General features: G+C 39.2%; 1 protein-coding gene across 1 annotated transcript in view; it reads left to right on the forward strand.

Moving 5' to 3' along the window:
* ghrhrb (growth hormone releasing hormone receptor b) overlaps nucleotides 1–25,624 on the forward strand; it is a 75,884-nt gene that overhangs the window by 41,298 nt on the left and 8,962 nt on the right. The window contains exons 3-9 of the mRNA XM_085437679.1: nucleotides 3,410–3,520; nucleotides 11,835–11,935; nucleotides 14,990–15,087; nucleotides 15,213–15,345; nucleotides 21,924–22,077; nucleotides 22,210–22,270; nucleotides 23,783–23,852. Coding sequence (XP_085293805.1) covers nucleotides 3,410–3,520; nucleotides 11,835–11,935; nucleotides 14,990–15,087; nucleotides 15,213–15,345; nucleotides 21,924–22,077; nucleotides 22,210–22,270; nucleotides 23,783–23,852 — 728 coding nt within the window. The remainder of the gene's footprint in view (nucleotides 1–3,409; nucleotides 3,521–11,834; nucleotides 11,936–14,989; nucleotides 15,088–15,212; nucleotides 15,346–21,923; nucleotides 22,078–22,209; nucleotides 22,271–23,782; nucleotides 23,853–25,624) is intronic.

Genomic DNA, 25,624 nt, shown 5'->3' on the forward strand with positions numbered 1-25,624 from the left:
GTTTACAGAATCATGTAGAGACATTAATGAACTCACTGACGTTGTCTGCAGCTATATCTCCTTTTGCAGAGACATGATTATCCCTTCAAAGGTTTTGCATTTTTCCCTAATAACAAACCATGGTCTTCAAAAGCCCTTATGAGGCTGATTCATGAAAGGAAAAAAGCTTTTATTGAAGGGAATATCTTGAAAGTAAGAGAAATTAGGAAGGAGATCAGATCAGAAATTAAAAAAGCCAAAATAAAATACAAGGGTAAGGTAGAGGCGGAGATGGGTAGCAATAACTTAAGGGTTGCCTGGGCAGGTATGAAACACATGACTGGTCACTGTTACAGTGACTGTAATAAGATAAGTCTCCCTGGTTTTAGTTCAGACTCTCAGTTAGCCAATGAGCTGAATAGATTTTATTTGAGATTCATTGATAATTATAATTTTAGGAATACACTTGATTTCTTTTTTTTTTTTTTTTTTTTTTTTTTTTTTTTGTTATAAATGACATCAGAAACAGCAGTATGCGACATTACGTGATGGCAGAGCTTCAGTTCATCCTTTGTCATTTTTTTTTTTTTTTTTAATAAATAGGACAGGGGGAATGAATGAGAGAGAGAGGGGGAGAGAAAGAAAGAAAACCCAAGGGGAGAAGAGACGGTGAGAAGGGGGGGGAAGAGAGACAAAAAAAAAAAAAAAAAAAACTCCTGGGTCACCTGTATGGAGAAAAAACAAACAAACAAACAAACAAACAAACAGAGGAGACAGCAAACAACAAAGAGCAACATAATAATAGAGAAAACAAAGCACCATCACAATAAACTAGCTAGTCATAGATATCAGTATTTACTAAGTAATAAACGATATTGTGCAGCACGCAAGATAGACAGCGCACAGTGTGCTTTGAGGCAGCAGCCAAGAAAGCTTTAGTCCGCGTCTGTGAATACCCATGTGTGCATACCTGTGTGGATCAGCATGCTTGCATTCCAAAGGTTTCTCCATGTAATGATCTGCTAGGGAGTGTGGGGGGGCCACAGCCCCGTCCTCCAGGGTGTGAAACGGGTATGGAGGAGATCAAAACTCCAGACATCCAGAGGCCCCCAGAACACAAGAGACCATGGAAGACCAACAGAGGGGCAGCCGCGCCACTGTTCCAGTAAGAGCTGAGGAGAGTCCCAGATGAGGGCTCACTCAGCAGCCGCGGAGCAGAAGCCAGGGGGGGTTGCAGTGACGCGCCCGTGAGCTCCGCCGGCCCCCAGCTGCGCCTGAGTGACCGAGCCCTAGGCCGAGAGGCCGGGGGCACCCCACCTCCAAAGGGGCCCGAGCGAGCCCCAGGCCCCAGGCCCCGACAAGCGGCCGCCAAGGAGTGAGCCGGTGTGTACCCGGACGCCCACCCCCAGACACAAAGAACCACCAACACACCGACACCTGAGGGAGTCCGCCACCGGCAGGGGAAGTGGTGGTGGGTGGAGATAGGCCTCCAAACCTTGGAGGGCCTGAGGTGTCCCCAGAGAGGTGGCGTCTGATACCCAACCTGACATATAGACACAGACATACAGGCACACACAGACACAAACATCCATTCCCACCCTCATGCTCTCATATGCACTCACTCCACACTCAACCAACGTGGAGACAGACATAAAGAGACGCTGTACACACAATCACACTCCCCAAGCGTACTCTACAAACCGGGTCTAGGTACCCTTGCCCCTGGAGGGGGGAATTGCACCCAGACCCAGGTGGTGTTACCCTTTTCCCTGCGGTGGGGAGAGGCAGACCACCCCGACTCCGCAGCAGCAGGGAGGCCCCACACCCCAGACCGCAGCCGGACGGCCAACTCCTCCTACTAGCCCCCCCGCTCCAGCAGGCCGCAGAGAATGGGGGTGGGAGACGACTCCAAACCTCCCTCCACCCGCTCATTGTAGTGTTGATGCATATGTGTTCTAAGGTGCAATTAAAACCCAGGAGGGCATGGAGCTACCTGCCAAGGAGCAGCAGGTAAGCGCATGGTCCCTCCTGCTAGCCCTCAATGACTAAGTGTATTTAAAATTTGAGATTCATTGATAATTATAATTTTAGGAATACACTTGATTTCTTAATAGAGAGCACCAGAGCCCCCCTCCCCCCGCTTTGTTCTTTGATGAAAGAAGGGTGGAAAATCTTTTTAAAATGAGTAAGACTAATAAAAGTCCAGGTCCTTAAGTATATGTGACCAGGTTCTTGGAACATGCACTGAGCAATTATGCAGTATTTTTTTTATTACATCTTTCTTTTATCACTTCAGCAGCAGAAGGTTCCAGAGGTATGGGAAAAATCAATTATTTCTCCAGTTGCTAAGACCACAAAACCTACATCATTAAATGATTTTAGGCCTCCTAAAGTCCTTTGAAAAACTTGTCAGGAAGGAGATCCTGCAGCAAGTAGAAAATCTTATAGACCCACTACAATTTGCATACAGGCCTCGTAGAGGTGTTGATGATGCAGTGGTCACTCTGTTGAATTTCCTTTATTGCCATCTCGATGGTGCTAAAGCTCATACTCGGCTTTTATTTATCGATTTTTCTTCAGCTTTTAATACTATCCAGCCACATCTTTTAGTTGATAAACTTCTTAACCAGTTTAAACTTGATTTAAACTGGTTGGTTGGATTTTAGACTTTTTAACTGACAGATCTCAGTGTGTGAACCGCTGTTTTTCCAAACAACTGAACTCTTCTACTGGCTCACCACAAGGTTGTTGTCTCTCTCCTCTACTGTATATTTTGTACACTAAAGACTGTCGCAGTACACAGGCCAACAGGCATTTCATTAAATATGCAGATGACACAGTCATTGTAAGCCTCCTTCATGGTGAAGAGGATTCCCATGGGCCTGTTGTGGATGAGTTTGTTTCGTGGTGTGATCAGTCCTTCTTAATGATCAACACCTTGAAAACCAAGGACATGGTTATTGACTTCAGGAAGACATGTTAATATTACTAATTAAAGTGAAATAAAAATTCAACAATCTGATCAACTTTATATGTTATATCTACTTATGTCTGCTCATAGATCAGGTCTTCCCTGCCCATGAAACTGCATATTAGTCAATGGTCTAATAATTTTTGAGCACTTGAACACAGCTCGAAAATCTGTCATTTCTAATCTGTAACCTGTAATTCTTAAGCTTTTAATGCAAAGTTTTGGAATTAATGCTAAAAATCTGCACTTCAGTCACATTGCAATTGTTTGACTTGAAGCATTTGATGGTGTGCAGAGGCAGAACTACAAGAACTGTGTCTTTGTCCAGCAAGTATATTTTTGTTTTGATGATGGTCTGACCATATGTAATATTTCTGTTTACTCACCTGTGCTGTGAAAGTATTAGTGCTGCTAACTGAGACTCTATAATGTTTGGTAATTACTGTCTTTCCTTGTTAGGCTGTCCAACAGTTTGGGACAACCTTCAGTGCTGGTATCATGCTGAGGTGGGACAGGTGGTCAATATCTCGTGCGCCTCTGGCATCTGGCAGCTGTTGCCTAATAACCAAGGTAAGTCCATTTCACCTCAAATTGAATGATTAGTTTTCTTTGGTTTAATTGGCTAATTTAAATAATTGCTACTGTACCAAAATTTGACATTTTGAAGATGCTTGGCTGTGTTTTTTTAATGCTCTAAAAACAATGTTCTTATGTTAGGGATCCTAACTTGATATAAACTGCAAGGAACTGCAGCAGAACCATCAGCGTTGGTTGAGGCAGGGCAACAAAGTGATTAATAATGCTGCCAACAGTCATGGCGATCTTTTTATCCTCCTGCTTCTGTCTGTATAGTGTTTTCCTCCTTGATGTTATCTGTGTGTGTGTGTGTGTGTGTGTGTGTGTGTGTGTGTGTGTGTGTGTGTGTGTGTGTGTGTGTGTGTGTGTGTGTGTGTGTGTGAGCCAACTCAACAAAAGAATGTTGTTGTTTTTTTTAGATGCCACTAAAAGGAAGATTTGAACCTGGTTGTGTGTGTGACAAATAAAATTTGAATTTGAATTTGAAGCAACACACACTCAAAGCTGGTAAACAGCTGGCTCTTTACTGGGTACAGAGGAGAAAAGGGGAGTGGTGAGGTGAGTTGGAGGTTAAGAGGCCATCCGATAATCCCTGGAACTTCTCCAGTCTCCACCTGTCTCAACAGCTACCGCACACCACACACACACCTAGGAGGGAAACCTGCACACACCCACACACACTCTTATGGCAGGAACCATGGAAACAGACATGGGACATGATCATGGATCGTAACAATGTATAAACTTGCAGTTTACTTTGAAAACAGTGTACATTAGATAAGCAACTTTTCTAATGCACTCCCAGAAGCTTCTCCACATTGCTGTAAAATTCTTACAGAAGTGCAAAAGGAAGAAATCTTACAAGCAAGAGCAACTAAATTTGAATCACATTTTTTGTTATTTTACCTGTTTTCTTTTTTTCTTTTTTAGCAGAAGAATCTACTGTCTTCTGTGGAACCAGTTCCCAGTTTAGATTTAGGGGACAGAAATTTACAGGATTAGGTTTAAAATATGGTGACCCTGAACCCCCCGTAGTTACACTGCAACTGACCTAAACAACTGGGGATTTCCATGATGTACTGAATGTGTCTTCTTCCCTCTCTGTGTTTATACACCACTTGGAATTTAATCATTATTAATAATCCTCTGGCTCTCTCCAATGTGTGTTGTCTCACTTCCTTCACCCACCAAGTGGTCACGGCAGATTCCTCCCTCCCTGAGACTGGTTCTGCTGAAGGTTTCTTCCTATTAAAAGGAGATTTTTCCTTTTCACTGTTACCAAGTGCTTGCTCACACGGGGTCGTCTGATTGCTGGAGCTTTCGCTCTGTTGTTGTAGGGTGTCCATACTATAAGAGTTGAGTTGTGCCTATATTGAATGTAATTAAAGGTATGAAACTTTCATATGAACTGATCAAATAGCTCTAAGATCACTGGCTGACTGAGTGCCTGCCCTTTTGTTGTGTCAGCTGTTTTGCTAAATTGTTGCTAAACAGAATAAGTAGTTGCAGCAGAGAACATGCACAGTAAGTGAGAGGCTGTGTGTAGAAAAGATTTACTTGACTAATTTCCAGTCTTGAATAAAACACTGCTTAAATGAAAAAAAGAAAAAGGAAAAAATGCAGAGTGAAAGTGTATACTTTGCGTGGAGGGATCAGGAGGCGGAGGTAGCTGCTGATGACCAAATAACTCAGTGTTAGTGGGTTCTCGGACCCCACTGGATTTCCTCCTCCACAGACAGTACCGATAAGTCCAGCTCTGTAACTGTGCAGGTGATCCAGGCTTTTCAGTGGGAGAATATAATGAATTGGAAAATCAAAGAGTTCACTGTATAAGCCTTCCTTCAGGAATGAGTTGGCGCTGCTCGATAGGAATAGCATTGTGAGCTCTAATGCCCTCCCTGGAGCCTTGGCCTTCAACCTCCATTCACATCCTGCCATTTGCCGCGGCTGCAGGCCTGCAGGCTCTACATGCCACTTTATACTGAGGCTAATACAGCTGGATAACGCTAAATCCACCCACGACTCAAACCCACACTCTCCTCGCTTAAGCGTCGGACAGGCATTTTCAAATAGTGAAACAGATTTTTTTTTTTTAAGTGTAAACTTTGTATCCTCCTCTCACAAACACAAACTTGCACCATATACCTGGTGACCTTGTGTGCATCATTTATTCCATAAGGGTCACTGTGGCTGAGCTCCACTATTCTAACTCCAGGCAATGGTGGGAGAACATTGCTTTGAATTCAGCTAATTCAAATCCAGCATTTGCACCCTTCACCTGCATCATCTCCATTAATACTTACAGTTATCTAATAAAAACGTTTCTAATATTATGTTTTTGTTGTAACCTTGGATTCACAGGCAGCAAGTGACAGTTTATAGAAATCAACTAAAATGTTGCTCGCTGTGCAGACTTATGGAATGGGCTATTTTTATGCCCTAAAATGACAAAATCATTAAAATACAAGTACAATTTTATGTTTAAAGCTTGTGTAAAGTGTAAAGTGTAAACAAAGCAGCCAAAGTAGCCTAGGCCCATTGCAATGTATTGAAGGGAGGATTTAGGGTCACTTTAGGGCCACTTCCAACCCTAACTATATGCTTATCAAAAGCATATAGTTAGGGTTGGAAGCAATGTGCCCTCTAAGCTCTGCACACAGAAAATCTGTGTTGTGCACAAAGAAATCTAACCTGAACTGAAATTAAAATAAATACGTTAACAATTCTGTTTTGCAGTGTTATTCAGTGAGTGACTGGCTGCTCCTGTATGGGATTAGAACGATGCCACCTTATCCCATAGTCCAGCCAATGATGCGATTCACATTCTTATATACGCACCTAATCAATGTCGTTGACAGGTTATGACAGCGTCCTTATGTGCCGGTACCACTGTAATTTGATTATTTTAATAAACCATGTAACTTGGATGGATTCGATGCTGGCGTGACCACAGTGCACACGTCTGCTGTTGCTCACAGTGGTTCAAGGGACCGCTCAGGGAGTTTGTGTGTTCGCTCAGACACATGAAAAATTAGAGGGAACATTGGTTGGAAGTGGAAGTAATCTTGAAAGTAGTCTCACTAATCCAAACTGGGAGCTGGTTCCACAGAAGAGGTGAAAGCTGATGGCTCTGCTCCCATTCTACTTTAAATATCCTAGGAACCACAAGTAAGCCTGCAGTCTGAGGACGAAGTGCTCTATTGGAGTGATATCAGGCCATTTCCTATGGCCTGATCTAAGCGCTGTATTAAATTATTACAATCAACAGTATCAAACACAACACTGAGATGACAATCACAGAGATGACTCCACTGTTGGGGCCATAAGATCATTTGTAACCTTCACTAATGCTTTTTTTTGTGCTGTGATGAGCTCTGAAACCTGAGTAAAACTCTTCAAATCAACCATTTTTCTGTAATTGATCAGTTAGCTGCTTTATAACTTCTCTTTAAAGAATTTTTGCGATAAAAGGTAGGTTTGAGATTGTCCAATAATTAGCTAAGACAGATGGATGGAGTGATACCTTTTTAAGGAATGGTTTTATCATTGCCTTTAGTACTTATACCATTATTAGCTTAAATGTCTTTGGCAAGTAACCCAATAATAGAGAGCAGAGTTTTGACTTTGTGTCAGCCTGGCTACAGTGAAGAAGTAGCCATCGATCATATTTAATCTCTGTATAGTTAATATTTCTTTTTACATGCACTTTGTAGACCCTTTTTTAAAATCCATGGACAGTCAGTATATATATGTTTTTTTTTTACTATACTGCTTTATTGGCAATTTATATTAAACAATAAGGCAAATAATCCACCATATTTTCTGGACTACAAAGCGCACCTGAATATTAGCCGCACAAGCTAAAATCAAGAGAAAATCCTGTTTTGTACATACATTAGCCGCACCTGACTAAAAGCCGCAGGTGTTTCAATGTTGACTTATCATATGTAAGAGAATATGCAAAAGGAATATGCAAGGGAATTGTCAGTAAAGAGATGGGTGTTTGGAGACACATCCCTTTTATTAATATTTTGAAAAACAAGTTATGGGTACATATTTGCATAACTTTTTAGGTATACGTACAAGTACCGGTAATTACAAGTACGAAACATGTACTGTGCTTCATAAACGAGTAACAAATGTAGTATATAACAATAACCTACAGCACACCAGAAGAATAGATTCGGACTACCTTTTAGGCTCAGGTGCAGTAACACAGCTTTAACAAGAAGAAAAGTCAGTCATTCACCACCATCTTTCTCTTCTTCCTGCGCACTAAAACCACTAAAGTCCTCTTCTCCAGTGTCGGAAACGAACAGGCTCAGGGTGGCTTCGTCATCCACTCTTAGCTCCTTTCCTTTGTTGTCACTTTCAAAACCAAACAAATCCTCGTTGTCAGTGTCAGAGTCGAACACCCTCTGAAGGGCCGTGGCGGTGTCCTCCTCTCCATCATGCAACAGTCCAGCCCTTCAAAATCCGTTGGTGATCATGGATGTTTTCACACTTTTCCACGCTGTCAGAATTCACTGGTGGAGTTGGGCATAAGTTGCTTTTCGCAAGTTTATCGCCGTTCGTCATCCACGCCTCCCGCTGAACACGTAGCACTACTTTGAAGTTTGTTTTTCGCGCTACTTCGTACGGCACTACGTTGCCTGGCGGACGGACATGTGACCAACATACCACTCTTGAACCCCGATACTGTGTATCTGATCACATTCCCTTCCGCCAGGCAACGTAGTGCCGTACAACAGCGGAACAAACAAAACAAATCCTCTTATGATATCACAAAAATCATGGACAATCCTTAGAAAAGCCGCACCTGACTAAAAGCCGCAGGGTTCAAAGCTTGTGCAAAAAGTAGCGGCTTATAGCCCGACAATTACGGTAATCAATCTGTCATATACATAATTAATATCCTGGTTCTCATATTTAACCTCAGTTCTGTTAAAAAGCAGTTAAAGGAAATTACTGAGGACTCATCTGTATTCTTCATTTTCTTTTCATTTACTTATGCTTTTAGTTCCTATCATAAACTGCAAAAACTGGACAATGGTCACTGATATTATTTATTAATAATCAACCTATTTACTTTATTTTCAGTATCATTTGAAAATATATTGTCTATAAGAATGCCATAATATGATGTGATTCTAGAACTTCTAATGATTTCAGGTTACAGGCTCTTATATATTATAGGCTCTGTCATTTTATGTTTATTTGGGTTTAACATTTTAATTTTTAAAATTTACACAAATTAAATTTTTTGGCATTTTCCTGTGAACTTTTCCTGCATCCAGTCTTTACAGTCTTTGTAGATTTCAACTGTTATGCATTCCAGCACATTATTAGTCAGTGTCATCACCAGAGGTTACTGTAATCCAATTACTTTTTTCAAGTAATGAGTAAAGGATTACTATTGCAAAAAAGGTAATTAGATTACTGTTACGTTCCCGTAAGCATGCTGCGTTACTGTGTTACTAAAACCGTGATTAATTGCGAGAGTGTCTCATGACAATGAGGTAAGCGAGTGTGACATTCGTGGCAACAGCTGTGTGCAGATCAACAATGGATAATATATTGAGTGCGGAAGAACATATGATCATGCAGCGTTTAAAGCGTGGAAGTACTGACCTTACTTTGAGTTTGATTCCGTAAAAAGTGACAACATTAGCGTCCGCTGCTCACTGCGTGGGAAGAAAACTTCTTTTTACAGCGAAAAAAAAACCCTTAACTTCTGAGCAAGCACCAAGTACGCTACCAGGGAATGGGAAACTCACAGACAAACCCGCAGATTCTTCCACTGACCACTGCGGCACACCTGCACCAGGGTAAACCTCCGCCTACCCAACTCCTGCTTTACAGGTGAAAATAGAACAACAGGACCGCTAGTCTTTGATTTTATTTATTTTCTGCTGTGTTTTACTTGCATTTATTTGAAAGACTGAGTGTAAACACCAAAAACCTATTTTATTTTATGTGCAGAAAATAGGTTTAAATGTTAAACAAATTTCTTCCAGTCAGTGAATGTTGCATATAATTGAATTTTTGCTTGATGCATAAAGTTAAAAGATTAAAACTAATAAAACAAGTTTTAAAACGAGACTTTTCCATTTGATTACATTTTGTATGATGGATTATGCAGAAAAAGTAGAATTGGGCTGAAAGATCTATCGCTTTATTACCTATTCAGGTTGTAAATCGTGTTTTTTAAAAATAACTAAGTAACTAAACTTATTTGCTTTGAAAATAAGTAATCAGTAAAGTAATGGGATTACTTTTTGGGGGAAGTAATAAGTAATTAGTTATCAATTACTTTTTTCAAGTAACTTGACCAACACTGGTCATCACATTATCCAGTCCCTTAAACTTTAAATATTTGTCCACACAAGGCCACTCCTCAGCCACCAAAGAAGCAGCATCACACTTTGATCCAGTAGCAGTCCTTGTGAAAGAAGTCACATACTGTTTAAATTCTATTCATGTGTACACATGGTTACAAAGAAAAAACAAAACATAAATACCTGACTCTATCCACAGAATCCCAAAAGACTGAAGGCGCTACACAAAAGGCTGATTCTGCTCCAAAATGACTGCAAGCATAATAGGCAGTTTCTCACATGGATCAACGTGTGACATAGAATGTTATGTATGAATCCTGAATAGCTGACTTTGATTGTCAGTAGAGAAACATTGAACTGGAATTGCATGATTTAGAACTGACTTACTGTGGCAAGTGACCAGGGAATCAGCTTCAAATACATATATATCTAATTCAGCAGCCTGATGTTCACAGCTCTAGAAATGTAAGTGACATATCATAACCCATAATATTTGTGGTATGGTGTTCTGCTGGGTAGAATTATATTGTGTAAACTGGTGAATCAATAAAAGCTTGGTAAATGGCAAGACAGCAGTGCAATGGTTAGCACTCTCACCTCACCTTACAGCAAGAAGATCCTGAGTTTGAATCTTCTGACTAGTTAGGTAGATGCTTTCTATATGGAATTTGTAATTCCGCTTTAGCTGTGAAACACACAGCTGTTTAAATGTATTGACATTTTAAATTTCAGTTAAGGAAAAGTTGCAAAACTAGTTGCATATGCTGTCAGTTATAAATTTTAGAAAGAAAATATGAAGTGGTACAACAACTGAAATGGAAGACAAAAAAATTTCAAATGGTGAACGTGTAATTTTTAGTAGCAGCAGTAGTTATGTACTGTATCTGTGGTAATATTATCAGCGTTTACACGTGGTTGTCATGTGCCTGCTGTATTTTCACACTATTAACAGGAAGATGGAGTAATCCACTGAATCTTAAGAGCTGTGGTGCAGTATCTCTTCTGATAAACTCTCAGAATATTTGTGCTCATGTGCATTCCTGTGTTTATAAGGAGGTGCTGGTGTATAAGAGTGATGGATGAATGTTTTCTTATTGTGCATCTATGTCCCAGTTTTTAAAATGCACGTGCCGATGCACACAGCAAAGGATATAACCCTAATCCCGGTCCATTTACACTTTTTTCCATTTGCTTTTTGGTTGGCAAATGGAAGAAAGGGGGTTGGTTGCTGGTAATTTGCACAGCAGCACTGTGCAAAAGTCTTGAGTCAAAGAACACCCCCATCCAGCTATATTGGAATTTTTTTTCCAGTTTATCAATCTAAAGTGAATTCACTGTTTGAGTTTTGCTCTTCAACTCCCAAGAATAACACCTGGCACAATAACCTTTTTGCCTTTTTGTTCACATGGACTTTTTGTGTACATGGACAATTGTTTAAATAAATAAACAAATAAAAAGAAATTTTAAATGAATTTCCTAATGCATATTTTATTGCACAATTCATTATTGAAGCACAACATTCTTCATTTGCATGCATGTGGCACTTCTGGTCCTCCATACTGGACACAGGAATGCAGACTTGAAACAGAGAACACAGAAGGGCACGGAAAAAAAACCTTGGGGAATAAGTGATAAGTTGAACTTCAAAAAGAAAACATAATCTGGATATAACATCACAGAAAACTAAAAAAATAGAAACTATAGCTAGAATATGTAAATAAAGAACAGACTATGCAGAAAATATAACAATGAGCAAAACTAAAATACTAAACTCAGTCATTTTTTCATTTGTTACGCCACTTAGGACTGACATGTGAATGACTGAAAAAAATAAGAAAAGACCCTACTTAAAAGGGCTGAATGAGACTTCTGTCTGTACATAACAAGCAAATTTGAAACACCACAGTTTGGTGGTATTTCCCTTGGCAGAAACCGCTGAGTTTCATGTATTTTTGTTGTTGTTGTTTTAGGTTATATCTATAGGAACTGCACTGAGAAAGGATGGTCTGACTTCTACCCATCCTATGAAGAGGCCTGTAAGATTCCAGAGGATGAAGAAATCGAACCAGAGGTAAACATTGCTCATTCTCACTTAGAGATCCAAGACTATTTGCTGGATTTTTTTTTCTACTGATATTAAAAGAATTCATTGTGATAAAAATATTAAAGTTTTTTTTAATGATCTCAGCACCCTGCACATTTTTCAGCTACAGCCTTGCAGAAGACCATCTGGGTCGGTATATATTGTGATTTATTTACTATGTTTTGTTTGTTTTCATTTTATTTTAGTTTGCTATGTTGATTCCAGAGGTGGCAAAAGTGCAGATATTCTTTACTTGTGTACAGATACTATAAAAATACTATGGTAAACGTTTAAGTACCGAATCAACTTTTTTTACTCAAGTGAGAATGAAGTGGTGCAAGCTCTGAAATGTACTCAGAGAAATAAAGTTAAAAGTAGCTCCTTGAAAAATAATTCTACCAGATATTTTTGTACAAAGGGTAACTGAACTAAATGCTAATTCTAAAGAATGTGGTCAGATTGAATCTGTTATATAAGACACAAGCAGTAAAAAAGAATAAAAAAGAAATATTTTCTGTTGCCTACATTGTAAAGGGTGACTTTGCTTCCACATATAAACAGAAAAATACAGTAAGGAGTTCAAGTGGGATTCAGCAGCTGGGTGAACCCTAAGACTACTTGTAGTAGCTCAGTGTGGGGACACGAATCACAACTCACAATATTTTCTAATGTGAGCTTCAGTAAATTGTCTTTGTGTACAGGTTGTGATCAGGTGACCTGCTGTGCTTTTTGGATTTACAAAGCCTAATTTAACAAGATATCAGCAGATGTTTCTAGCTAACCTGTTTACCCTGCACAAAACTACTGATAATTTTCATTTAGCATTTGAGTAACACAAATTTAATATACTTAGTTTGTTTTGCTGGACATTTCACAATATGAAACAATCCAAACACATATGTATATCTAATATGTAATTAAAAATGATGGCACTACATGTCAAATCTGCAGTTTATCAAGTATAATTGAGCGGTCCTTATCTATAAAAAAAAATAAATAAGGGAGTCTCCAGAATTTTTTCATAGGGGTCGCCATCTTGGGGCAGCTAAAAAATATTGAGGTGGCATAACCAAAAACATAATTTCCATTTTTATTATGCTATTGTCAAATATAGTTTACTTGAAAAGTTTGGCAAAAAGGAGAAAGATAAAATAATAATTTGTCTAGTTAATTTCCTGCTATTAAAGGTGATACCACTGAAAATATGTACATATGAAAACCAGGTACTTGATTTTGAAATCCATAATACGTTTTAACTGACTGATCAATTGACTAGAAGTCCCAACCAACACTTTAATATTTCTCAGCAGAGCTGAGCAGAAGCAGCCTGAAGCGTCACGGTCAGCGGGAGCTGACTGTGTGCGGAGTAAGTAAACATCATTACAAAATAAAGCAAGGCGAATAGGGGCAAGTAAACTAAACTAAACTGTGAAGGACTGACTATAACAAACATGACATGAAAATAATTCTGAACATTATAAAGCAAAATAATTATACATGCAAGGAACTATGACGAGAAAACATGAACTGAGGAGAATCATGAAAATGCGTTAACCTGATGTGAGCTGGAGAGAAGGAAAACAGACGACCTGACACTGAACAAAGGAAGACAGGACTTAAATACACACAGGAGGTGATTGTGGAAGTGGAAACACATGGGGAAACAGCTGACTCAAATGAACATAATGACACCACAGGGGAAGAGTAAAACTAAACACATGGAACAAAGAAACATAAGACTTTTAAAATAAATCAGGAAACATTGAAGGATGTAAACATGACAACACAAGCTTGACAATATGGAACACACAGACATAAAACACATGACACAAAAACCAAGGACACAGATGATAGTAATTGCTGAACTGAAACTCAACTAGACCCTAAATAAGAATAACACAAGAACTTATAATCACAAACTTAACATAAGAACTCAAAAATACAGAGCGAACTGAAAATGTTGGGTCACAGACCCAGCCCCTGACATAAAGCTTCACTCTCCCAGAATGAAGTTAACTTGTCCAGGAAAGACAAATCAGTCCAAATCAAATTAGATCATGTAAGAGTGTGAAGTGTTTCCGGTCTCTATTTTGGGGGCTGGCCAGTGCAAACAATCCGGGTGATAACTGTGTGGAATCCTGTGAAACATGCTTTTTACGTTTTCTTCACAGGACTGCAAGAACAAGCATGTTTTGAATGTGATTCCTAATTAATCAAGTAGCCATGGATAACTGGAGAGGTGAAATATATTAATGCAGTTGCTGGTATTCTGGTCATCAGTGTTAATAATGAAACTGCTCCACCTATTTCTAAACAGATTTCTCCAGGGTTGGATTACAGTAAATTTGGTTCAGGTCGCATCAAATATAGTAGCTGCATTATTCAATGAACAACTCATAAAGACAAACATAATAAAACAGCAGATGGGTCATTATCTCGTCACATTATTGAACACTTGAAGGTTGTGAATGAGCGTTAGGTTAATACTTGCTGGTGTCTGTTTAGGATAATAGTTTGCCATTTCTGGACTGTGCTGTGCACACTGGGGAGAATGGAAAAGTCAGCATTTAAGTTTACCCCAAGCCCACACACACAGACCAGTATCTACTCTTTGACTCCCACCACCCTCTGGAGCACAGACATGGAGTAATCAGCACACTACAACACTGGGCAGAAAGCATTCCCACTAAGCCAGAAGGGAAATAAAAAGAACACATACATGTAAAGAAAGCTCTCAAAACACGTGGTTATCCCAAATGGGCTTTCATCAAGTCAGCAAAGATGGGTAGGAAAGAAGGTAAGGCACAAATTAGGGAGAAACAGGATGAAAAACGGAAAAGGTCACTCTTTCGAGGACGCCAATGTTCACATTTTGGACAGAGAAGGCAGATGATTTGAAAGAGGAGTGAAATAAGCCATCTATGTCCACTGTGAACAACTTGTTGAACAAATGCGGTGGCTTACAACACCAGCTGTCTGCCACCTACAGTGCAGTTTTGAAATCCCTTCCCTTAACCCCCACTCACTTCTCTTTTTTTTCAGACAACGTATTTCTCCAACTTCAAACAGGTGTACACTGCTGGCTACGCTACCTCCCTCATCTCTCTTATATCAGCTATTTTTGTCTTCACTGTCTTCAGGTAATGCTGGAGGTCTCATTGAAAAATATTAGACTCTTTTAGACTAAATGACTCTGAAATAAAATAGTATATGAACATTTATCCAAACAGATTAATTGAAGGTTCTTTTTTCTTCTACTCTTTAGGAAATTTCACTGCACCAGGAACTACATCCACATGAACTTGTTCTTCTCATTCATCCTGAGAGCGAGTGCTGTCTTTATCAAAGACGCTATCCTTTTTTCTGATGAAAACATGGACCACTGCTTTATGTCTACAGTGAGTATGTCATCTTCCATGCCCATCAAAGGCACTATATTTACTTAAGAAAACTGGCAGTAGGATTAAGGATAGTATGGTTATCTAAAAATAAACTAAAATTCAGTGTGACAAAACTATTTTACTCAAGTGAAAAACACATTAAAAACTAGGTTACAGAAAAAAACCCTCACTGAAATTATATTATGTGGTTACAAAATGAGCTAAAGTGGGAGATTGACTTAGTTTTTAGGGTTTGGAGGCATTGATGCATGTTGTTAATGATATAGATATTCCATTCTCATTAAACATATAGCTCATAGACTCCAGTTCCCCCACGACAGAGATAGATGGGGGGATATGTGGATGTGTCTATGTGTCAGTGTGTCAGCTGTTTTCAAAAGGTCTCATTTGTATTGAAACATCAATACAGAACATTGTAAGATTGACCATTTAAAATACTTATTTTAAATATTTTAAATAGTAAAACTAATACAGAAACTTAAAAACTAAAAAAAAATGTTTGCATTTTTTTAATTATAAACTAGCTGAAACATAGCTTAACTAAAAGTAAAACCTGAAGATTGGGGTCATTACTCAAAACAAGTAATGCACTACAGCTTACACTTCACTTTTTAAAAGATTTTGTTTCTTTTGCTTATCTAGTGAAGGGTTACAAGGGTGCTCTCAAACTATGACTCTGTCCTGTCATAGTTTGAGAGGGAGGTACAACAGGCAGGTATGCAGACATCCATTCTGGGTTACATTCACCAGTCACCAGTTAGATGAGAAAACTGCAGTCCCCAGAGAGAATCCACAGAGGCACAAGGAGAAATATGCAGTCTCCACATAAAAGCGCACCACCTTGCTGGCCTTCACAGGGAAGGTTACTCCTTGTGGAAAATAATAAATTACACAACTTATTATATTTTTTATTTTGTTACTTGGCAACAGTGCCTGTGTAAATAGCAAACTAACAATAAAAATATGATATGTACACATATCATCCACTATTTCGGGACTGACCTCACTGACTGCTCTTTATGGTCCCCCTCTGATCCACTCTTGCAATAAGGAAGAACTAATGAGCATAATATCACTCCTCAGTTTTTAGAGTGCTTGGTCCCTTTTGTACTTCTGCAGCATGAATTAAACTCAATAAAAAATATAGCTTGGAACATTTTTTTCTATCCACCCAAGATGCAGATAATTAAATGATACTTAATTGTCAGTGTGGTACTTCAATTCAATTCAATTCAATTTTATATATATAGCACCAAATTACAACAACAGTCACCTCAAGGTGCTTTATATTATAAGGTATACCCTGCAGCAATACATAGAGAGAAACCCAACAATCATATGACCCCCTATGAGCAAGAGGGGCAGCTATCTGCTGCGACCAGTTGGTGTCAGAGAAGGAAGACAGAATAACAGACATGCTGTGGAAGAGAGCCAGAGATTAATAGTAAGTATGATTCAATGCAGAGAGGTCTATTAACACATAGTGAGTGAGAAAGGTGACTGAAGAAGAAATACTCAATGCATCACAGGAGTCCCCCAGCAGCCTAGAACTATTGCAGCATAACTAAGGGAGGATTCAGGGTCACCTGATCCAGCCCTAACTATGTGCATAATCAAAAAGGAAAGTTTTAAACCTGATCTTAAAAGCAGAGATTGTGTCTGTCTCCCGAATCCAACCTGGAAGCTGGTTCCACAGAAGAGGGGCCTGAAAACTGAAGGCTCTCCCTCCCATTCTACCTTTAAATACTCTAGGAAATTCTGGGTTTCTTGGACAAGTGCTCCAATTTCTACTTAAGAATATAGTTGGGGGGGAAAGGCAGTGGTCCTTTCAAAATAGCCCTTTATTTTGCCAGCACCACAATTACAATGACTTCCAAAATGTGCAACACAAGAAGTATCCATGTTTTAAAGCTATAATCAGAACTTGTCAAGTAATCTTGGAAAAAGTAACTAAACTTGGTCAATTATTTCTTCAGACTTTACATGTCAAACCTTCTCAGAAGAAACAAGACATGTTGGCAATTTAACAATGTATTAAACAAACAGGGGTCTCAGTAGCATGTGGAAGAACAATACACAGAATCAGTCTGGCACCACATCTTCATGCTGGCCACAATCTGGACACACTAAAGCAGTGGGATGGTATCGCATTCTTCAATCAGCACTTGTCACAGGTCAGCCAAATAAACAGGCTTTCCAGTGGTATGAGATTTATACCCGTTGCAACAATAAAGAAATAATAAACCAAATGCAAATTTCCTTACTTTGCATGCTGCTAATAATCCAATTTAATAGTTTTTTAATTTAATCTAACTGCACAGGTTAGATTATTGTTTCTATCCAGCCATATTCTTTTTACAATTACTAGGTAAATCTGTTGCAGGAAAAAAGGGAGATAAAATATCCATGTTTCAACTGCAAGGTTTCTTTAAACTGTAGCAATGAGTTTGGTTAGCTGTGTTTGGTTTTCTTGATATCGTCTCTGATGAGGTTAATAACTTAATATAAGAGCAGCAAGGAGCAAGACTGAAATGCTGGGAATGGCTGAGCAAAGAGCCGGTGAGAGCATAAATGTGTTTCCCTTTGTGTTTTTCTCCTGATGAGGCTGTCTGGAGTGCTGGTAAGTGTGCCTCTTGTGTCGGTATGAGGGACCAGCACCAGAACATCAGCATGACTCGTAGAAAGGCTTTGAGGCACAATGAATAGGTAATATGAAGGGGAAAAAAGCCTACTCATGACATCAACAAAAACACGGTTTAAAGAAAAATACAGTGGGCAAGGCTAGATATGGATAAGAAGATGGTTCTAGAACAGGATTCACAGTGAAATCTATCAATCAGTAATACATTATGTATTAATTACGAACTGTCCAGATGTATCAAATATCATGTACAAAAGGTTAGCAGCTAACTAGTGAAGAAAATAGAAGAAAATTACAGAAACAGGCAATGGAGAGCAAAACTATCAATCAATCAATCAATCTTTATTTATAAAGCACTTTTCATACAGAGAAAATGTAGCACAAAGTGCTTTACATAGTTAAAAGCAGCCCACCCCACCCTCCAACTCACTCCCCACACTCTCAATACACATATATCCCCCCACCCACACACACATACACACACGCGCACACTTAAAGAGTAAAAATTGGGCTGGGCTCGCATGAGCCAAGTGAGGAAACACTATAACAGGGAGCCGTCTGCACCGGGAGCCGGTCACAGACCGCAGCCTCCAGGCTGGGCACACAGCAGGAGGGAGGCAAAGGAGCCCCCCAGCCAGGCTGAGAGGACCCCAGAGACCCAGCAGCCACGGTCAATAACAGCCCCGGTGCAGAGAGCGCCCTCCGAGGAAACACTGGAGATATGACGCAATACAATATATATAGGGTAAAATGATAAAATAAATAAGAACAGGATATAATATAAATATAAATAGAATAAGAAGATTAAAAAATGAATAAGAATAAAATCAAACAAATATTAGGTAAATCCTAAATTAATAATAGAATAACAGGATAGAATAAATAAGCATAAAATAAATAAACGCTAAGTAAAAGCTAAATTAAAAAGGTGGGTCTTGAGCCTGTTCTTGAAAACATGTACGTTCTCTGCGGCCCTGAGCTCCTCCGGCAGGCTGTTCCACAGACGAGGACCATACCACTGAAACGCTGCCTCTCCGTGAGTATGTGTCCTGACTTTAGGGACAATCAAAAGGCCAGTACCAGAGAACCTCAGGGTCCGCGAGGGTTCGTATGGTAAAAGCAGATCTGAGAGATAAGAAGGCCCAAGACCATTAAGACATTTAAAAACCAATAAAAGAACTTTAAAATCGATCCTGAAACACACGGGGAGCCAGTGCAGCGATTCTAAAACCGGTGTAATGTGGGCCCGCCCTCTGGTCTTCGTCAGCACACGAGCTGCTGAGTTTTGCAAGAGTTGTAAAGTTGAAATATTCTTCTTAGGAAGACCAGAGAGCAGGGCATTACAGTAATCAATGCGACTGGTAATAAAAGCATGCATCAGCATCTCCGTGTTGGCCCGAGAGAGAATAGGGCGGACTCTGGCTATATTTTTTAGATGATAAAATCCAATTTTAGTTACATGTTTAATATGTGGGATAAAACCAAGCTCAGAGTCAAAAATAACACCCAGGTTTTTCACTTGTAGCGAAGGACATAGTGAAAATGCCTCTAATTTAGACAAGAGTTTCTCTCTCTGAGCCTCAGGACCGACAATTAAAACTTCAGTTTTGTCCTGGTTAAGTTGTAAAAAGTTTTCTGCCATCCAAGATCTTATATCCAAGATACAGTTAAAGAGGGCATCCATTTGTCTGGTGTCATCAGGAGAGCTAAAACACCTTGAATAGTTGGCATCCCTTCTGGTGGGAACTATCTAACTGAGGGTTACTCTTCAAAAACATACAGGGAATTAGGCAACAGATTGCTAACAAGTCTAATTTAATATGCTATATGCATATAACATGCTTTTTAGCTTTCATAGTGTGAAGTAGGAAGTGGGCTCACCCAAGTATCCCAAAATTTTGTCCAACACCCGAAAGGTGACAATGACAGAGTAGCGAAAACTACAAGTAATGTTTGAAATACAGTGGGGCAAAAAAGTATTTAGTCAGCCACTGATTGTGCAAGTTCCCCCACTTAAAATGATGACAGAGGTCAGTAATTTGCACCAGAGGTACACTTCAACTGTGAGAGACAGAATGTGAAAAAAAAATCCATGAATTCACATGGTAGGATTTGTAAAGAATTTATTCGTAAATTAGGCAAGAAGGTAGATGTGTAAACTTCAAATATCTGTTCGATTTATCAAGACATGGTGTAAAAGTGCTCCAGTGTTTTCAGATAAGTCCCTTCCTGCTGGTCTAACAGCTAACTTGCTCCACCAGCTGTCAACTGACCAGAAGGTCAAGACTCACTATACCCAACGAGAACGCTTATTTCAGGGACATCGTTTTAAGAACCCTCTGTGGCTTTCACCAATCAGTGGAAGTGAAAAGAAAGAAATAATTCACAAAGCTTCATAACCAGATTATTTAACAAATTTTAAGGATTACATAAGCACATAGGCTTTATGGAGTGTGATTTCTGCAACACTCAAAAGCCAACAACTCTGTGATGCATTGAGTGTTTCATCCCAGATGCCATGCTCCCCAAACACCATTTTGGCTGCCAGCTGTTTCAGAGTTCTGACATTTAGCGCACAGCAACAGAAAAAGACAAGAATATCAAAATTATTCTGAGATATAGACAGTGTACCAGTTTTGCTGGAGTTAAGGGAATCTAAATCCAATAACGTTTAGTTAAACAGTAACAGGCTTGAATATTATTTACAAGCAAAATAAATATCCCAAAGTCCTCATCTTAAGACTCAAGTATAAAATAAAGTTAATTTAATAAGTCCCTTAAGACAAAGGCAATTTATTGGTAATATAATTTATAAACTTCAATTAGCCATTAAAAGCCCGTTTCCATTTTGGAATAGCAAAAGAGCATTTACAAGAGAGTGACACGATGAGTGAATTAAAAAATGTGGGAGAATTCGTCAACACCAAAAATGATGGTAGAAGTAGAACTTCGAGGTCAAAGTCAGCATGCTTTTTAAGTCGGTTCTTTTAGATTTGACAAAAGATTTTATGCATGCAGTGTGTTTTAGTGACCATTCAAATTCAATCAGATATACCATCTTAAAATGAGCAACATGACAATACATAATGTAGATGCTGCAGGTGGATTCAGATTCAGGTGAATAGTCTTTTGTGATTAGTTAATGAAACTGAAATCCCAGCTACATATGGGGGTCCCCGCTATGATGTCACTCACTTGTTGCTAAAGTCCTGTTGTTTATATATTAATGACAGTTGATGATTTATCCTTCTTTTTGATTCAACTGGTAGCTCTGGAATGCAGCTCCATTGCTATCTCCTCTTCTTTGTAAACAACCTGCAGATTTATACAATACTCTGGCATTGCTCCCCTTCCTCAATCAGGAGGTCTAATCCCTGTTGCTCATTCATCTGCTTGTTAATAAGGAAGTTAAACCGGTCTACTACTTGAGTCCTCTCACTCTTTTAATGGCACATGTTATACTTAGTAGGACTCAGAAATTAGTGACTGACACCATAAAGCCACCAGGAAAGTGTTTACTGAAGAAGCTAAAGGCCATTATCTTCTATACATCTTGACTTCTTTTTGCAACCGCCACCTACTGTTTATTAAAGAGGTGCAGGTTTAAGGTGAAATATGACCGTCTTGTTTGACTACCATTATAATAAACTATATTTGAACCATTCCAGAAATATTATAGTGTTAGTAAGAGGAGGATGAGACTGATCATTAATTATAATGAGTATAAATAAATACAATGCAAAACCCATGACTTCAAGCACATGTGAAGGGAAATGGATGTTTCCCTGTAACACTAAAGTCTTATGTTTTTTATAATTCTGAACATCACTGTGGCTCATAAATTGATGTTTTTTATTGTTGCTGTCCCTGTAGATAAATGAGCCCTTCAGATGAATCTGATGTTCACGAATCTTTTTGTTTTTTTGTCCCACAGACATCCTGTAAATCAGCCGTGGCCTTCTTCCAGTTCAGTATCCTGGCTAACTACTTCTGGCTCCTGGTGGAGGGCATGTACCTGCAGACACTGCTCACTCTCACATTTGTCTTCCAGAAGAAATACTTCTGGTGGTACATACTTATTGGCTGGGGTGGGTACCTCACTTGTCATCATCCCTGTCTATCATATGTCCCTGTTTCCTTTCATTTGATTTCCTGTTTTTCCTCTTGCTCCACTTTAGTTCTTTTCCTAATGATCAGGTCACTCTGTTTGTGCCTCCCAGGTCTCCCGACAGTAATCATAACAGCTTGGATTCTAACTCGAAACTTCTACGACAACAGGGGGTGAGCAACGGCTGCAGGAAATCAAGACAATGTCAAATTAGAGAAAATTTAAATAACAAAAATGATAGTAACACATAGTCACTCAAATAACTTTAGACTAAGCATAAAATGTTAACAAAAATAACATATTTTGTGATCTAGTCTTTGTGGCAAAAAAAGGCTTTTTGATAATATATTCATTTGTACAGTAATTCACACCCACAGTGCTGTACAAAACTCTCGAGGATGACTCATTTCTTTATTTTTTGCAATGAAAGCAGGAAATAGTTGGAGAAAGTTATTGGAACATGTTTGAATACAAGTGAAAACACAGTATACAAGGAAAAATTAACAAGTTTGTACAATTCTAATGAACTTGAAAGTGAATATTTGCTATGACTTTGTTCTTTAGCATTGAAACCTCTTTGGCAAATGTTCTTGTAATTTTTTTTGACTTCAGGATTAGTTTTCCGGGCTTCTTTGAGAACACTCCAAAGTTCTTCTTCGGAAATTGACTGCTTTTGCATTCTCTGTCACCTAAATTAGAGCGTCCACCATGTTTTACAAATGACTGTAGATACTCCCCTGACCTCCTCTTTATGGAAATATGATGATTCATCACTACACTAATATTGACAGTTTCAGTGCAGTCCTTGTGCCATTGTGCATACCTGTCTTTTCTCCTGGTTCTGTTCCTTAAGAATGGCTACCAACATTCAACTGAGACCATTTCTGGTGAATCTTCAGTTAACAGCAGATGGCTCAACTGAAGGGGCTGATGCTTTTCTCACATCCTGTGTCAGGCTAGTAACAAATTATCTAAAGGGGAAGCTTATCTAAGGTTTAATTCAATTCAGTTTTATTTATATAGCACCAAGTCACAACACCAGTTGACTAAATGTACTTTATATTGCAAGGTAAAAACCCTACAACGATACAGAGAAAACCCAACAATCAGATGACACAAGCAAACACTTTGTGACAGTAGGAAGGAAAAACTCCCTCCTAACATTATTGAATCTCTGCTAAAACCAGGCTCAGGGAGGGAGAGCCATCTGCAGCAATAGGTTGGGTTGAGGAGGTTAAAACGGGACAAAAGACACACTGTGGATAGTGTAAAAAAGCAAATAGGGTGTCTGTCTCTCCATTTGTAATATAACATTGATTTTTGCAAAGTTGTCTGTTATATGTAAACACAACACTAGTTCTTCCCATAAATTATGTGTATTTTTATACCTGTATGATTCATGTTAGTAGGAAGTGGCTTAACAAACAAAAAAAAATATTTTGAAGATGGCCAGGACTGCAGTCAATACCACCTTCACAAATGACATTATTATAAGAAAATCTGGTTCCTTGGAAGCAAACTATGAAGAAATGTGGAGTGGCTCAAGATATTTGCACAGTACTAAAAATGTATTAGCTTATTACTATTGGTTTTAAGCTTAATATATATTGTTGATTGTTCAAAGATACTATAAACAGCCTTGTAAGCCAGTGGTAACACACATTTCTGCCTGTTGTGTGTCTCAGGTGCTGGGATGACACAGATGTGGCCTTTATCTGGTGGATCATAAAAGCTCCAATAACGGCATCACTACTGGTGAGTACAGTAAAAGTGGGAGCCATTGCTGGATTATCAGAGTCCTCAATCTTGGCACAGTCCTGCATTTTGACTCTGTGGCTGCTATTGCAGACACTTATCTTGTCTTCACACTAGGAGCGACAATAACAAGTCAGGGAGAGTTGAGTCATATTCTACCTGGTCAATGCACAGAAGGTCAACAGAAATGACTAAATCAGAATCTCTCTGGTTTTCCTGCTATTGTGTTATGTTTGTTTCATTAAGACTATTATTACAGCTCTCATATCCCTCCTGACTCTAGAATTTATTATATTATATGTTCATATTATAACTTTTTCTCTCTGCAGTGTTATAAAGTGCCTTTACACTGTGGTACTTGTTTCAGTTTATTGCATCATATGTTGGTGTGTGTATATGTGTGTTTACAGTGGGGGTACAAATTCTCAATTCTTACTCATATAATTTGCCCTTGACTTGCCACTGAAGGGAATCACGTCTAGATTCCAAACCTCTCCTTGCACATGCGCAGTCACTAAAATCTTACTTGATTATTTTTCGACTTCTTTAAGGGCATCTGCTCGTGCAGTGGCTTTTTTGGTCTCTCTTTTACCGTTTCCAGCATTGCTATTTTTAGATCGCTCCATGAAAGTCAAATTCAAACCACTCATACATGTATTTTGCAATTTTACCAATGACCTTAAACTCAGTAAGTGTCAACTTCCTCACAAAAATGGATTTTGGCCATCATAATTGGTGATAAACAGTAAATCTTGATCCAGAAACCAAACAGTTGTCAATGAAAGACTCTACAGCAGGGGTCCCCAATTCCAGTCCACGAGGGCCGGTATCCCTGCAGGTTTTAGGTGTGTCCTTGATCCATCACAGCTGATTTAAATGGCTAAATGACCTCCTCAACATGTCTTGAAGTTCTCCAGAGGCCTGGTAATGAACTAATCATGTGATTCAGGTGTGTTGACCCAGGGTTAGATCTAAAACCTGCAGGGACACCGGTCCTCGTGGACTGGGATTGGGGACCCCTGCTCTACAGTGTCCAAAGGTGGTGCATCTGGGATATTCAGCAGAAATGTTTCATTATTTGGTTGCTCTTGTGTGAATGGGAAACAGCTGGAGCTGAGACTGGTGAGTGGCAGCTTGGTGTCTGCAGTGGGGCTGGCTGTCTGGAGCAGCAGTTGAGGGTATGTAAGGGATGAGACTGAATTGAACTCTGGTAAATAAGGCCGGATGGGATTAATTGACTACAATTGTCTTTCCATCTGGGTCATGGAGATACACATGCTTGAAACTGTTCGAGACTGCAGCATTTTAGGACAGCTGGAAATTATTCCTACTAGCTGACAAACCCACTGAGAGAGGCTTGTCCATAGATTTTTAAACTGGGGAGGAAATCCTAAAGATCCTCATATCTCCCCAGAGATCTTCTGGGTCCATGTTTAGTGCCAATGTTTTGTCATAAATTTCAACGTTTTTGACTAAAATGCAGACATATGAAGACAGGCAAACAAGCCTTTACTTTAGCTGAGAAGCAACAAATTCACTGGGAGAATAAACAAAATCCAGAACTGGCAAGAAATATGCAGGAGAGAATAACAGACACTGACAGAAAGGACCAATAAGAAGACAGCGCTATGTATACACAGAAGGACAATCAGGGAAAGGGGATACAGCTGGGAAAAACAGGTGCAGACAATCAAGACAACCAGACAGCAGGGAATGTAACAGTAAATGCAAACCACTACAGACAAGTACAGCTACCAAAATAAAACAGGAAG

Source organism: Copadichromis virginalis, linkage group LG17 (genome assembly GCF_057382275.1).
Source record: "Copadichromis virginalis isolate Kocher_CV1m ecotype Utaka linkage group LG17, C_Virginalis_male_GT1.1, whole genome shotgun sequence".
Taxonomy (NCBI): domain Eukaryota; kingdom Metazoa; phylum Chordata; class Actinopteri; order Cichliformes; family Cichlidae; genus Copadichromis; species Copadichromis virginalis.